This window comes from Neoarius graeffei, chromosome 1 (genome assembly GCF_027579695.1).
Source record: "Neoarius graeffei isolate fNeoGra1 chromosome 1, fNeoGra1.pri, whole genome shotgun sequence".
Taxonomy (NCBI): domain Eukaryota; kingdom Metazoa; phylum Chordata; class Actinopteri; order Siluriformes; family Ariidae; genus Neoarius; species Neoarius graeffei.
This window is the reverse complement of record NC_083569.1, coordinates 75,929,649-75,946,682: the sequence shown is the minus strand read 5'-3', so window position 1 is coordinate 75,946,682 and position 17,034 is coordinate 75,929,649. Positions and strand designations below refer to the sequence as shown.

Below are 17,034 nucleotides of genomic sequence, written 5' to 3'. Positions count from 1 at the left end.
ATGACTATAAAGTTAGATTTTATGAAGCCAGAAGTGGATCAACTGAAAATGTCTTTCTGCTATATTCAGTGAGTGATAATTCTATGAGTGTTGCAAGAACGGATCCAGATCAATGCAACCGATGCACATGCATCGGTCAGAAAAATGTGCACCACTTGGCATCGGTCACGGGGCATTTGTTTACTTTATTCTTAGCTGGCTATATGGGCTATAGCCACAGTCAACCAACAGACCAGTGGTTCAGGATCTGACCACCTGTGGTAAGCTTTGATGCTTACCTGACCTAATTACCTGTATTCTCATGATGCTTTGTGTAGAGTGACCTGTGACAAAGAATCTAGGTCAAACCAATAAAATGCTCCAGAAAGAGGTTGAAATTCAAAATTCGCCACGAATAACGGGACGAGCCGTGGTCATAGAGGGCTGTACCTGGGCTGTTTCGAAAGGCCTCGGGGAGGTGCCTGTAAAGTTTGGCGGGGCTAGGGCTTTAGGTGGCTGAGTCATGAATTTTTAAATCCCGGCATGTGTGGACAGCTCATATTAAAGTTTTCAGCGAGCCGCACTCATGTGGGGCTTCAGGGGTAAATAGCAGGTCGAGCCACAGTCATAGTGAGCTGTGGCTGCCTGCTTCAGAAAGGGCTCAGCATGCTCTACACCCCTGTGAAAATCCATAGCAATCTGGTAAAATTCATGAAGATATTTCTGCAGATGTGCATCTGTCAGATTCTTGGGCTGGATCCGTCCCTGTGGCAATGGTAGTGGTGGTAGTGAGTTTGATGGGAAGATGGAGGAGGGACTGTGCATTTCCTTGATGTTTAAGGGGTGGACACCCCAACTTTCTGGCAATATACTCAATCAATCAATCAATCAAGATTATTTGTATAGCACTTTTAACAATAAACATTGTCGCAAAGCAGCTTTACAGAATTTGAACGACTTAAAGCATGAGCTAATTTTATCCCTAACCTATCCCCAATGAGCAAGCCTGTGGCAGTGGTGGCAAGGAAAAACTCCCCCAGACGACACAAGGAAGAAACCTCGAGAGGAACCAGACCCAAAAGGGAACCCATCCCCATCTGGGCAACAACAGACAACATGACTATAACATTAACAGTTTTAACATGAAGTCAGTTTCGTTGATGTTATAAACTCTTCATTGATGGAAACTTGAGTGCAAAACTGTTCATGACAACTGCAGTCCTAAAGTTAGCAAGTCAACCGTAGTCCTCAGCCATAAAAGCATTACTGTAAGTGTCCAGAGCATCCTCCAAGTGTGACTTTCAACTGTCCACATGAGGCCATCCTCCACAGGAGCGATGCGATGAGACTCCAACCAGACACAGGGCACCAGGATGGATCAGGCAGGTCCTTCACACATTCCTCAATTCTATTAAGCTGGTGTCTCTCATCAGGTTTTGCAGAAACATACAACTGTGTGTCATCAGCATAACACACAACATTTTCTAGTATATCCAGAAGAATGGAATGGTCAGTGGTATCAAATGCTGCACTAAGGTCAAGCAACACAAGCAGTGAGACACAGCCCTGATCAGATGCCAACAGTAGGTTGTTTACTACTTTATCCAGAGCTGTCTCTATGCTATGATGAGGTCTAAATCCTGACTGATACATTTCATGGATGTTATTCCTATGTAAATATGAGCATAACTGCTGTGCCACAGCTTTTTCAAGGATCTTGGAGATAAAGAGGAGGTTTGATATTGGCCAATAATTGGACAGCTGACAGGGATCAAGGTCAGGTTTTTAAATCAGGGGTTTGATAACTGCTAGTTTTAGTTCCACACTAATTTGAATGCTACCAATTTTGTTTGGCGCCATTTACGTTCCAATTTTCGAGTGGTCTCGAAAATTGGAAACAGTCTCGAAACAGACACAGTCTCGATGTAGTGGACCCTGAGTGACGACTCTGTGCAGCTAGCAGACAGTCGGTTTAGCCTGTTTGTCTGCTCCCTGGCCTTGGCTCTGGATTGTCAGAAATTAACTAGGCCTGTTCTGAGACTATGATCTATGCTGCAGGAAATGAGAGGAGGGCACCTTCCTGAGTGGGATGGATACCATCCCGCCCTAACAGGCCAGCAGTGCCCTCAAAATTAGCCCAATTATCTATAAAGCCCACACTGTTTTCAGAGCACCACCTGGACAACCAGCAGTTCAGCGACCATAACTTGCTGTAAGCTACATCACCACGCCGCATTGGGATGAGGCCAGAGCATACTACAGCATCGGACATCGCCTTTACTAATTTAAACACCTCTACAAAGTTACTCTTAGTAACCTCAGACTGACGAAGGCATATATCATTAGCTCCTGCATGGATAACTATCTTTGAGAACCTGTGCTTGCCTAAGAACCTAAGATTACCTACTATGTCAGGCGCCCTGGCTCCCGGTATACACCTGACTAAAGCTGCTGGTGCCCCTAAAGGCTGAGCTAATTTCACATGCCATATGTTAGAGTCCCCTATAACCAGAGCTCTTTCAGGTTTCTCAGTGGGTGCATCACTAAAGAGAGCAAACCTGTTTGACAGTGTTGGCAGAGTACTGCTTCCCTCTCCTGAGGTGCCGGACGGTTTGCCAGAATTTCTTCGAGGCCGACCGATAGTCCTCCTCCATGGCCTCACCGAACTCCTCCCAGTTCCAAGTTTTTGCCTCCGCAACTGCCCGAGCTGCAGCACACCTGGCCTGTCAATACCTGTCAGCTGCCTCAGGAGTCCCGGAGGCCAACATGGCCCGATAGGACTCCTTCTTCAGCTTGACGGCATCCCTTACTTCCGGTGTCCACCACCAGGTTCAGGGATTGCCACCACGACAGGCACAGGAGACCTTGCGGCCACAGCTCCAAACAGCCGCGTCGACAATGGAGGCAGAGAACATGGTCCACTCAGACTCAATGTCCTCCGCCTCCCTCGGAAGCTGGGAGAAGCTCTCCCAGAGGTGGGAGTTAAAGACCTCCCCGACAAAGTGCTCGGCCAGACGTTCCCAGCAGACCCTCACCATACATTTGGGCCTGCCAGGTCTGTCCGGCTTCCTCCTCCACCAGCGGATCCAACACACCACCAGGTGGTGATCAGTTGACAGCTCAGCCCCTCTCTTCACCCGAGTGTCCAAGACATAGGGCCGGAGATCAGATGAAATGACAACAAAGTCGATCATCGACCTCCGACCTAAGGTGTCCTGGTGCCACGTGCACTTATGGACACCCCTATGCTCGAACATGGTGTTCGTTATGGACAAACCGTGACTAGCACAGAAGTCCAATAACAAAACACCACTCAGGTTCAGATCGGGGAGGCCGTTCCTCCCAATCATGCCCCTCCAGGTGTCACTGTTGTCGCCCACGTGAGTGTTGAAGTCCCCCAGTAGAACAATGGAGTCCCCAGTCTGAGCACCTCTTAGTACCTCTCCCAGGGACTCCCAGAAGGCCAGATACTCTATACTGCTATTCGGCCCGTAGGCACAAACAACAGCAAGAGCCCTCTCCCCGACCCGAAGGCGCAGAGAGGCGACCCTCTCGTTCACTGGGGTAAACTCCAACACATGACAGCTGAGCTGGGGAGCTATAAGCAAGCCCACACCAGCCCGCCGTCGCTCACCGTGGGCGACTCCAGAGAAGTGGAGAGTCCAGCCCCTCTCGAGGAGCTGGGTTCCGGAGCCCAAGCTGTGCATGGAGGTGAGCCCGACTATCTCTAGCCGGTACCTCTCAACCTCCTGCACAAGCTCAGGCTCTTTCCCCCCCAGCGAAGTGACATTCCATGTCCCAACAACTAGCCGCTGTGTTCGGGGATCAGGTCATCGAGGCCCCTGCCTTCGACTGCCGCCCAATCCACACTGCACCTGCCCCCTATGGCTACCTCTGTGGGTGGTAAACCCACAGGAGGTCGGGCCCATGTCACCGCTTCAGGCTGAGCCTGGCCGGCCCCCGTGGGCAAAGGCCCGGCCACCAGGCACTCGCATACGAGCCCCAACCAGGGCCTGGCTCCAGGGTGGGGTCCCGGCTGCGCCATACCGGGCGATGTCACGGTCCTTGATTTTTTAATTTCCATAAGGGGGTTTGGTGAATATTGCACACTCATTCGCCATTGGATAGAGTGGCATAAAACACAGAGGATAAGCAATATGATAACAATATTGCATGTTATTGAACCAAATGAATGAAACCTGCTAGAAGGGAACAGAATACATGTGTTTATTCCATGGAAAAAGTGGCCTACATGTATAATAATCATGAATATCAGCAAGGCTATGATTATACATGGTGCCCACTCTGTGGGCCTGCGGTGAATCACAGCTGTGCTAACATCCAATATAACCGCACTCTTGCTCATGCAATACTGCTTAAGTTTAGTGATGCATGACATGTTCTTTGCAATGCAGATGCCGATGTCAACACAACCCAGAGCTAGTAGATTTAGATCCTGCTCAGAACTGAGTATGGCCCAAGCCTGGCAACTTAGCTTGCACATACCAAATCTCCACATTTGGCAATGACTGACTAGCACAAGAGGAAGCTCAGAAAACAGCTTGAGTTTCCTCTCTAGATTTGAGTTTGATATTTTGGAAGAATCAACATCTTGGCAGTTCATATTTCTCAAAAAAGTTCACTTTACAATGCAATGACTAAGGATGATATGTCTAGAGCCACATCTGGGGGATTCTTACAGACCTTTTCTCAGACACTGTTGAGACTAAAATTGCACATATGTTGTGATAGGGTTCACTTTGCCTCAGTGCAAGGATTTTGTTCGCAGTTTTCAGCATGGAGAAAACTGAAATTGCTAGGGTTGCTGAATTACAGGCTTTTCAAAGTGGATTATCAGCCTCTGGCTGAACCTCAAACATGTCCTATTCTCAGTGAAAGGAGCAAAGGCATTGGCTTGCTAGAGATGCAAAGAATCTGTTGTGGTGGTGCATCAAAAAGAGATAATCACCATGCACACCTCTCTGACAGGCTGGGAAATGGCATAGTGATGGTGTGAGAACAGAGCTAAAATTGAGGGCCCTTGTGTTTTTTACAGGTTGGTTCAGTCAGACAAGATGATCAGCTATAACATATCAACCATCAGGGGAAAATCAGGTCAAGTGTCTCTCTCGCTCCACTTTGGACAGAATCTCCTCACGTGGGCGCATTCATGACTCGACTCACTGCAGGCAACTCATTTGATGGGGATATACAACAGTGCAGAGGATGATCTGTCAAGGGGCATGGTGTCTACAAAGATGGTAATCAGTGCCAAGTCAAAGCAGCTGGTTGTGGGTCTCCCTTTCAGAACTAGAAAGCCTGCTGGGACAGGATGCCCTGGCTCATGCCTTTCATCATCTCCAAAATTCAGCAACAATGCTACAGGGTTGTGCTTGTAGCCTCCAGAAAGCCCTCAGGATCCTTCAGACAATCTGCATATTTGTTGCTTCAGCACTAAAACCACCAGAATCAGGCAGCAGGAGCTGGAACTGCCTGGGGGCCATCACAGGCTGTTTAAGACACCTAAGGTCTTGAATGCCAAGTTACACTTGCAATACATAATAATGAACAGCACAGGAGGGAACATCTGTGTGCACAGAGATATAAATACAAAAGGAACAGATCTATCATATTCATAAATTAGGTAACGATTAGTCTCAGTATTCTTTGAGCTTTATTGGGCAGCACAGTGGTGCAGTGGTTAGCACTGTTGCCTCACAGCAAGAAGGTTCCAGGTTTGAACCTCATGGCTGACAGGGGCCTTTCTGTGTGGAGTTTGCGTGTTCTCCCCATGTCTGTATGGGTTTCCTCCACAGTCCAAAGACATGCATATTGGGTAAAATACCCAGCCACTGGGGTTATATACAAGCCAGTGCGTACTTAGTGTTGGTCCCAAGCCCAGATAGATTGGGGAGGGTTGCGTCAGGAAGGGCATCCAGTGTAAAACCTATGCCAAATCAACTATGCAGAACAGATCTGCTGTGCTGACCCCTAATGGTCTTTATTATAGGAGAAGGCACTTATAGGACATTTGACCCCAATGTGCATAGTCTGACTACATAACATTAATGTCATTTAGCAGACACTTATCCAGAGCAGCATACAACATACCCAGCAACCTGGGAGGGAGCAGTTAGAGGTTCAGTGCCTTGCTCAAGGGCACTTCAGCCATTTGTGCTGGTTGAATCAAACCGGTGACCTTTTGATCCCAAAGCCTGTTAGGTCATAGCTTCCCCTGATGAATGTTAGTAAAGATAAAAATGACAAACTAACACAACTGGCAGGACCAGAAGCAGTAGTAGTGTGCACAGACCAAAGATCAGGCCATGTTTGCACCTTCTAAACCATATCCACTGCTTTTAAAGTCCAGTATGATGAATATCATACTGAACACAAGTCACCAGATCATCGCAGGGTTAACACATACACAACCATTCATGGTCAATTTACAGCCACCAATTAACCTAACCCGTATGCCTTTGAAGCACCCAGAGGAAACCCATGCAGAACATGCAAACTCCACACAGAAAGGTCCCTCGCCGGCCACTGGGCTCAAACCCAGGACCTTCTTGCTGTGAGGTGGCAGTGCTAACCACTACACCACCGTGCCACCCTTGTCATTAAATATAGTCTGATAAATAGTTAGTTGCAATGAGAATGCACAGATGAATGTGAGTAGACTGACACCAGTCTATCCATCCCAGTTCTCTTGTAGCATTTCTCCAAAAACTCGGATTCACTGCTCCTTACATTGAATGTAAATTAGAGCGCTCGACTGTAATTCTTAGCGCTGCTTATCTGTCTTGCTTTTTATAGGGTCTGTTGTGCTTTCTTTCAAATGTACCTGCAATGTAATTTAATGGTATGCAAATGTCGTCATGCCATTGTATTGCTCCAACCTACTGATTGGAACAAAATCCCCCAAAATGAATTTCACATGCTGCCAGAAAACTTACCCATGCAGATAGTATTTGTGTTGGTGTCCTTGGGATCCTGTGTAACCCCTGAATAATGAGGTAAGGTTATATGGTGGCCTGGTTACCCAACTGCCTGAGGTTCAGTCCAATCCTGACCCACTTTACCTCGCCTAGGACACCAGACAAAAGGACTCATAGTGGGGAAAAACATAAATATATAACTTTGCTATGAATTTAATTCCTGTATTCTTACAGGGCCCCAGTGGTGGCCTGGAGGCCCTAATAAATTAAACTGCTTACAGCTATGACCCTGCTTTATAGTATCTCATCTCATCATCTCTAGCCGCTTTATCCTGTTCTCCTAGCTGACTACAGGCAAAAGGTGGGGTACACCCTGGACACGTTGCCAGGTCATCACAGGGCTGACACATAGACACAGACAACCATTCACACTCACATTCACACCTATGGTCAATTTAGAGTCACCAGTTAACCTAACCTGCATGTTTTTTGGGGAAACCGGAGCACCCGGAGGAAACCCACGCGGACAACATGCAAACTCCGCACAGAAAGGCCCTTGCCGGCCACAGGGCTCGAACCCGGACCTTCTTGCTGTGAGGCGACAGCACTAACCACTACACCACCGTGCCGCCCGCTTTATAGTATAGTTAAGAGATTTGGTAGAGCTTAGAGCCAACACGCCGTTCTGAAATCTAAAATTCAAATACACAGTCCCTTGGAGTTTCAAAGACATGCCCTGAAACACTCATAGTACAAGAAGGGGAGGCTTCAAACAGGCTGTGTTATTGGCAGGTAAGTAGATACACCATCTTGTCCTGATGAGTTAGCTATTGGTGATTTTTTTTGTCCCGTTACACAACTTGGGGTAGCATAGAGAAGGTTTACCTGAGCAGCTGAGGAGAACATCAAATCGGTTAAAAACGATTGAAAACTACATTTAAAACGTACTAAGCACTCAACATGTAAAGTGTAGCATCACAGAAAGTGAATCAGACGGATTACCAGATTTCGGTTGTTTTCTGGAAGAAAATGGGGTCATGAAAAAAATGCAGCTTCTTACTCAATCTTTTGTTATAAATTTATAACCAGAATCTGTTTCACGTAATGTCTTTAATAGTCTGTCTTTGCCTGTGTCTGCTCTGTTTGGCCCAGCTCTTCAAGGATTGATTCTGCCTCCAAGCCCCCCCGTGCCTCCACTTGAGATAGTGCTTATTGACAGCAGCTTAGGAGAGGAAAAAGACCTCATCTTCTGGATGAATAAGGACAATATCATGTAATATCCAGCAGTGCTGGAGTCGCCATGGTGTTGAATGACAAGCAGGTGTAATAAAATCTAGTGTACCAAATGATCCATGTGTCCCTTGTGCCAGACTGCAAGGATGTGCATGTCAAGTTGTTAAAGGATAGAAAGTCCAACACCTCGTCTTGCTTCTCATAAGTATTGGCACATGCCTGTCAGTTGCCCTTTAGTTTGAGGTGCTTATTTACTCTTTGGGTGTGAAAAACGAGCAGATGCATTCTGGCCACTCTGGACATGAGCTCTGTGAGGAACCTAGAGGGAGGTAGGTGTGTGTGTGTGTGTGTGTGTGAGAGAGAGAGTGAGATTGGAAAAAAAAAAAGCCTTTAAGAGAAAGATGCTTTAATACATTTCACATGGGGATGAGGAGAATGGTAAGACCACTGTCCTCTGCTATACATTTGCTGATGCTTTTATCACCAGCCTGGTTATCTGATTAAATCAAAGCTGCAGTATAGATTCTGTGGTGTGGTGTGCTGTACCACAGCATCCCCTCTTGGCCTGATACAGCACTGCAGTCGCAGTCAATCCCAATTTCTCTTGTATAAACTCAGTACAATAAGGTTACCTGGGGGTAAATAAACACACAAATCAAATCAATCCAATAACAGTTCATACACACCAGAGGTTCTCAAACATTTTACAGCCAAGTATCCCTTTAACTGTTTAAAAGAAACACCCAGTGGCCCTTTAGCTATAGATTTATTTTACGAACACAATCCAATTATTCAAATACTAGACACCCCATTGAAATGTGTACAGTAACATTTTGGATATGTTACTTATAAACAAAACTTACCCACCACCACTTACCCACAAAAAAAAAAAAATTAAAATGTCATGGACCCTGGTGATCCCCTGACCAACCCCATTTTTAAAACCATAGATGCACATGAACAGGATATGGTGGTGTGAGAACACTGTCCACACACGCTTTCCTGATGTAATATTTTATTTCATGCTACGCTTAAGAGCATCGCACATGATTTAAAAGATAAATAATAAAACAACCAAATTGCATTACAGCAACACACCAGAAAAAAAAAGAAAAAAGTAAACCATTTGGTACAAGAAATATATGCAATATAATCTCTTACATATCACTGCACAATTTCATTTTAGTCTGGTTTTTGATCCAGATTCATTGAGATGAAAAAGTAATTTAACATAAAATGTGTATACATTCATTATCATTGCTCACTCCCTCCTGTTACGACCACACTTCTGTACAGTCACTTTAATAACGGCCTGTTTGATAAAATTACAGCCTTGCTTGCTCAGCTCAAAATGACTGCAAATAGTCGGGAAAGTAGCGATAGTTCTATGCTTTGGTTTTTTTTTTAATGAAGTTATCGCATCCAAATTGTGGCTATTAGAACATCCTGTCATCCCCTGAGGCAGAATCTGTTCGATTTGTGCCACTGCAATCATTTTCCTCCATATGAAATGCTCTTGGTAATTACCACCGACAGGGCAAGGGCTCATATTTCACGAAAACAGATATGCTCCTGACACACATAGCGAAATTGCATAGGACGATTGTTCATACAAGATTAGGCATTGTATAGTACAGTGATCAGACTTTGAAAAAACAAAACAAAAACATTAATACTCTGAAATGATAAACAAATAGTGTACACAGTTTAAGCCTATTTAAAGAGCCTGCTTAAGCAACACATTACATCCATTACATTCTGCAGTATCTGAGCACAATCTAAACTCATCCTTTGGCTTCTTTTTTTCAATTGTAGTGTACAGGACAGTTGTGTGCTTTCAGTCTGTTCAGTAGTATCCCATCCAATCCTGTCTCTCAACCTACCAAATCTATCACACTTACAAGCAATTTACAGCTATTCAAAAGAAGACAATCACAACAAGCCTGTTTTACAGCACACATCATTCCAGAGCATGACCTCTGTTTTCTGGATACATTTTGGGAAGTTAAAACAGAAGGGAAAAAATGTGCGGCATTTAATTCTATGATGGAGAGAGATGGATAATGGAGAGAAAAGATGAGTCAGACATGATGAGAGAGAAAGAGGCAGAGAGACACAGCTGTGTGAACTCCCAGGTGCTCCATCACATCTGGCTAATCTGCCAATGGAGACTGCTGCCGCCTTTCTCACTACATCCATCCATCCATCCATCCCAAAGCAACCACGGAACATCTGTGAAGCAAGATCTGACCTGACGCCACACACAAACACACTTAGCCAATTTCTGTGCATATCTTATCACACGTGTGTACTCTTCTCACCCTCTCTCACCATTATCACAATTAGCTGAATAAATGAAACTAAACAGATTCTACAGGAATTCAAAACACATTTGACAGGAACTTATGTATTGATAAACTTTCTCTTACACACACCATTTTGGTAGCAAACAAAAAGCATGAAATGTATCATATATATATATATATATATATATATATATATATATATATATATATATATATAGTAGAGATTAGAGTATAATCAAGCACCAAGCTGAGAGCAAGTCAGCAAATCAATGTCAAAAGATAAACCAACAAACAGGACACTCCTAGGACACGTTACCAAATTTAACGAAACCATCTTTTGACAGGCAGATGTATTGACTTTTCTTCATCAGTTTAGTTAGATCTTTATCAGAGCTTCTTTATTTGTGCCCTGCCATTGTTCAATTAAATATACTGAATGCAAGTTTAAAAAAAAATAAAAATAAAGTGTCAGTAATGCACCAAGTCCTGATGCTGTTGTTTTTTTATATATAGTCCCGAAAAGCTTCCCTAAATATAGCTTTAGTGCAGTTATGGGGCTCAGTCTGGTCTCGTCTAAGACAGGCTGACTTAAAGTAATGCACTGGAGACTCACTAGACCTTTATCTCGACCTCTCTATCATCACCTAGCCATCATGGCTTCCAAGCCTAAGGCTGAATTTTAACTGTTTTCTGTCATTTGAGACATTAAATAGGAGGCACAGAGGCAATACCATACACACTGGAAATGCCTTCAGCTTCAAAACAAAAAGTACCTGAGAAAGAGAACAAGATGAGTAAGAGAAAGTAGAAGAGTGAAGAAAATCATTCAGTGTTGGTCAATCAATTTTTTTTTGCAATAAAAACATTCAAAAACAAACATTCCAGTGATTTCAAATGTACCTTGGTTTAGATCATTGCCCACCTTCTTGCTTACCAGTGTAGAACAGGAGAGGGGAAAAAAAAAAAAAAGATTATCAGCTCAGCAGTATGTAGCAGGATTTGAAATCCTTTAACTGAACTATTGTTTCAAGCTGTGCAAGATATTATAATCCAATACAGATTGCAGGATTAAGATTTCACTGAGCAATACAGCTTCAAGGCCTCTCATCAAATGGCAAACAAGATCCAAAAAACAGCCACTCTTGTGCCTTCCTCTGTTTGGTGATTATTTCTTTTGGTAGTAACAGCCATGTAACTGACAGCAAACGTGATTTGGGACAGATGGTCTCTCTCGTAGCAGCTTAATCATATTTTGCGGAGTTGGCTTGCAGACCATAGTGTTGGCCAAAATACATCACTGATTGTGCCAGCCTGCATGTGGGGGGTTTAATACAGTACCGCACAACACATAGTGAAGGAGCGTGTATATGTGTGTGCTTATCTTTGAACCTCAGTGGCTAAGGAAGAAGGGGCATTACTTTTTCCTCAGGCAGTGTGTGAGCTCTTGGTGGGGCTCAACTGTTTCAGTAGAACTTATCGTCAATGCGGAAGTGTGGTCTTGTCACGTCATCTGGGTTGAGGAAGACCGAAATAGACTTGCCGGGGTTTTCTGTAACCAGCTGCTGCAGTCTCTGGGCTAGACGGTCATCTTGTGGGGAAGTGACTTTGGAAGGGCCAGAGCTTGGAGATGATGCCCCATGCCCATTACTTGTCCCAGCAGCTTCTCGTTTCAGCTGGCATGCCTGCCGAGCCTGCTCCAGTGCCGCACGCAAATGTTCAGCTGGATCCGAGCGCAAGTGTGCTAGTTTCCGGGCCACCAGTAGGGCTGCATCATCAGTAAGATGTTCCAACATGTTGTACTGAGGGAGGAAATAGTTGGGGCAGTTTTTACCCAGCACGCAGTGTGCCAGGTCATCCAGGAGCCCCAGGAACAGGCGGGCTGGCGTCTCTTGCTCAGAACAGCTCAAGTAGGCTGCAGGTAAGCGGTCACAAGCCCAGAAAAGTAGGGTGCGTAGGTGGTAAAGGCTAAGACCAGTACGGGGGCGTGCCAACAGTCTTGACACAACAGCTTTGGCTGCTTGGAAGGCTGCGGCCATAGGAAAAGGCACGCACTTCTTCAACTGGACCTCACTCCGAGAAAAGGCGAGTCTCCATTCACGGTCTGGTCTAGAAGCTAAGCCAGCAGTTGGGGAGCAGCAAGGCAGAAGATAAAACCCACTGATTGCCTCCTCCTCAGTGATCTTTCCATCCCAGAAGTGGTTGGTAGTGAGCCAGCTTTGCGCCACAGCTGGCCAGCCTCGAAACGACACAACAGGCAAGAGATCATAGAGGACACGGCTGGTGCCTGCTTTGAGGATCAGTGTGGTCAAAGGTCCATTGCGTTCCACACGATCAGGAACCGGAATCCCTCTTTGTGGGTGCCGCTTTAGCTCCTCAACCGCTGTGCCCACTACATTCCAGAACCATTCTGTGACCAGCAGGGGTGAGAAATAACATCCATCCAAGGACTGTGGAGACTGGAGGGAGGGAATCGAACCCAATATGGAACCACCTTCTTCCTCTTCGCCATCTTCCTGGCGCTGAATGTTAGGCTCGTCTTCACAGCAGATACCCCATCGGGCTAGCATGGCTGGGTCGCAAAGCCGTAAGCTGAGCCAGGAGTGGCAAGGCGGAGACTGGCGCATGTCCAGAGTTACAGGCTGGTTGCGATCATGCAGTTTGAGAGCAGGCACCAGAAGAGTGAAGTCCAGGTCAAAGTCCACACCTCTGACATAGTCGCCCAGCTCCTCTGGGTTCAGATCAAGAACACCCTCCCTGGCACCACCTGACAATAGCAGGTACTCATTTGCGACTGGGAGCCTCTTGTCCACCTTCTGGACCAGGCCTGAGAAAAGACACAGTGAATGAGTCAGACAACGAGTTTATTCCACATTGGAAGAAAAATAGGACTCTGCCTTTGAGTGAAGCATGGTAGAGAATGTTCAATGACATTATCATGAGGGTATGAATCCAATTTCCTTGGACTTTATGTTTTAAATGTCAGCCTTTCACAACCCAAGGCAATGTTTCACCGAACAGTACGGTTTGCAGAATTTTGCCAGCCTTTGGAAAAGATAATGTCATTTTTTAGGTCTCGCACAAGCTCCAGACACTTTCCGTGTTAACAGAACACAATAGGTATAAATGTGAGGAGACACTGAACTCCATCCTGCAGTTAAAATCTTGGATTATAATTTCACTCATTCAATTACTGTATGTGCAAACATCAGCACGTGAACCTTGCTTCACACAGTGAAGGCGGCGTGGGTGTGAAACATTTCCTGAATGTGTGAATAAGTGTAAAAAGAGGGGTCTTACAAGGGAAGAGAGAAAAAAATAATAAAGGAATTGAGCGCAAACATGCTGTGAAGCATGCAGCAGAATGGAAATTAAAAAAAGTGGATTTTGAGTTCTTTTTAGTTGCTCACTGTACCATAAAACAAGCAGATATTTTAGATGAAATATCATAAGGTTATATTCATGTCCCCTGGTTATTCATCATGGATCTTTGCACTTTGTGGAAACGTCAGCTGAAGCACAGGACCATGTAACAAACTAACCAGCTTGTATAATGTTTAAAGATGAGAAATGATACCTTAGAGGACAATGGGAAAGTGATCAAAGATGAGACAGTGTGATGTGGCCGGATGTTAAGTGGAGTTGATTATTTTTCAATCATAGCACATCTCACAGTCTGTTATTGCACTATACCACAGCAATTTGCTAACAATGGCTACTTTATTTATTAATGAATGACACTTTTTAGTCCTTTCCATCCATTATCTGTAGCTGCTTATCCTGTGCAGGGTCGTGGGCAAGCTGGAGCCTATCCCAGCTGACTATGGGCGAGAGACAGGGTACACCCTGGACAAGTCGCCAGGTCATCGCAGGGCTGACACATAGAGACAAACAACCATTCACACTCACGGTCAATTTAGAGTCACCAGTTAACCTAACCTGCATTTCTTTGAACTGTGGGGGAAACCGGAGCACCCGGAGGAAACCCACACAGACACAGGGAGAACATGCACACTCCACACAGAAAGGCCCCTATTGGCCACTGGGCTCGAACCCAGAACCTTTTTGCTGTGAAGTGACAGTGCTAACCACTACACCACCGTGCCACCCCCTTTTTAGTCCTTTGTAAATTTAATGTCATAGAATGACAGTGACAATTTAGTTCCTGTGATCACTTATTTTAACAGCTATAAACAGTCATTCGATCCTTCGTGTCTCTAGTTTCCTCTTCTTTAAAAGGTATTTAAAAAAAAAAAATAAGACGCACACATTGCAGTTCCTGTTTTTCCTGGCAACATGAAGCCCTCTGTCCTGAAGGGTTTTCCCTGGTGGAAAACATAAGAGCTTAAAAAGTGCTGATGTCCCAGAACTCCCTCAATAAACGTTTATTTAACAACCCCTTGGAGAAACCACCATTTCAATGATTATTACATTTTCTTTCTTGTATAACTGCATTATGTGGAGCGTCCACCATACAAGAGAATAAGCTGTTACTATAGAAACAACCTATTCAAACAACTGCATTTGAATTCCAGGACCAATCAGATTTGAGAATTACACACTACTACCATCCCATAATTCAGCTGAGAATACCATATTTGTGCGACCTATACCTCGGTCAGAAATAGGCAGTGTATTCTCAAGCAAGATAAAATGATAAGAGGAGTGGAAAGGAAATAAACAGTCCAGAGAAATGAGGCTGTGCAGAAGGGCAGTGATGTTAACAAGGCCCTCATTCAAGTTTGTTTTATCTCCAAGTGATAAAATGGGTTAAAACTGAGCGAGAGCAGATGAGTAAAAATTTATCAGCATAAAAGCTTTAGGGCCCGGTCCCACAACACCGATAACTTTATCAATGCCTGTGTTACCTTCTGGCTCTCCCCTTTTAGTTATGCTGTCATAGTTAGTTTTGCCAGAGTCCCTGCTTGTACTCCGTGCAAAATGTATACTGCACCTACTTATTCAGGTGACATTAGGCATACCCAACAACCTGTGTTTTCTCTCTCTCCCCCCCAAAATCTGTCCCTCTGAGTTACGTCAATCCTGGGATCGAGGTGCTGACCTCTTCTGCTCCTTGGACCTGCCTGATCCATCCTGATGCCCCATGTCTGGTTGGAGTCTCATCACAGTGCTCCTGTAGAGGACGGCCCCATATAGACAGTTGAAAGTCACACTTGGAAGACGGTCTGGACACTTACAGTAATGCTTTTATGACTGAGGACTACAGTTAACTAGCTAACTTTAGGACTGCAGTTGTCATGAACAGTTTTGCACTCACGTTTCAGTTAATGAAGAGTTATAACATCAACGAAACTGACTTCATGTTAAAACTGTTAGTCATGTTGTCTGTTGTTGTCCAGGTGAGGATGGGTTCCCTTTTGGGCCTGGTTCCTCTTGAGGTTTCTTCCTCATGTCGTCTGGGGGAGGTTTTCCTTGCTGCCATCGCCACGGGCTTGCTCGTTGGCGACAGATTAGGGATAAAATTGGCTCATGTCTTGGGTCATTCAGATTCTGTAAAGCTGCTTTGGGACAATGTCTATTGTTAAAAGCGCTATACAAACAAACTTGACTATCCCTCTACCTGAATTTAGTTCCAGTCTGGAGCAGTCACACCACAACTAGAATAATCGCTTGGTGCTGTCACTCAGGGAAATAAATGCATGCAACTTAGGAATAGTCATGGAAGTTTTTTTTCCAAGTAGTAGCACATTATTCCGGGTCATACTGTATAGCTTGGACTTCAAAACAACCCATGCACACACTCCTACAGTGGACAAAATACAGATAGGTCACAGACTACGGAAATATAATAAAGGATTAAAGATACGAAGTAGGGTGGTTCATAAAATTGACTTTCACCAAATTTTGCCAGATCGCTTTTTGCCTTGTTCCAATTGATATTCTAAGCATCTGTACCAAAAATGGAGTCAATTGCTGCACATTTAGGGGTGGCACACTTTTTCACAATTTTGAAATTGTTAACGTTTTTTTCTATTTTCAGGAATAATGACATCAAGAAAGAAATGTAACTTGCTTGAGAAGCCCCCTCTACCTTCCATTTTAGGAGCACGCCTTCCCTCAAAGGAGCAAGTGCTTCTCCACCTCCTCTATCATATTGAAGAGGGGAAGGCTTTATCAGAGGCCACAACAGCAACTATGGTCGAAGTAAAGAAGATATGGGATAAAAGCATTGCAGATGCCGCACTGAAGAGCATTGCACGACATTTGTGGTATCTGTCAGAAGATCTCGTCGCCCTAGCATTTTTTGATGCTCGCATTGATGCTGAAGAAAAGGAGGCAATGCTGAGAAATCTTGAGACGCCCTGGGAAGATGCTCAAAAGACTTGATGCCAAGTCTTTCTTCTGCAAGAACAGTACAACTACCATCTCTAGCCTCGTCACTCGCCGCTCAATCCACTTCTTTGAAGTTCTCACTGAAGGCCAAATTAACAGCACAAGTAACCCTGATGTGAGGTCCATTCTCACAGATGAGAATCTGCGACAAAAAGTTCATGCCTTGAAGGTCATCAATGACAGTGCAGAGAGAGGCATTGCCCTTATTAAACGCTGTCAACAATCTG

At 44.8% G+C, this 17,034-nt stretch overlaps 1 protein-coding gene across 4 annotated transcripts in view; it reads right to left on the bottom strand.

Moving 5' to 3' along the window:
• Positions 1 to 8,539: 8,539 nt before the first annotated feature.
• The window catches only part of tmem102 (transmembrane protein 102), a 39,620-nt gene continuing 31,125 nt past the window's right edge, over positions 8,540 to 17,034 (bottom strand). For 2 of the 4 annotated variants that reach the window (XM_060927041.1, XM_060927161.1), the window contains exon 3: positions 8,540 to 13,280. In XM_060927041.1, coding sequence (XP_060783024.1) covers positions 11,920 to 13,280 — 1,361 coding nt within the window. In that variant the 3' untranslated portion in view covers positions 8,540 to 11,919. The remainder of the gene's footprint in view (positions 13,281 to 17,034) is intronic. The other 2 variants (XR_009655181.1, XR_009655183.1) reach the window with 2 other exon arrangements.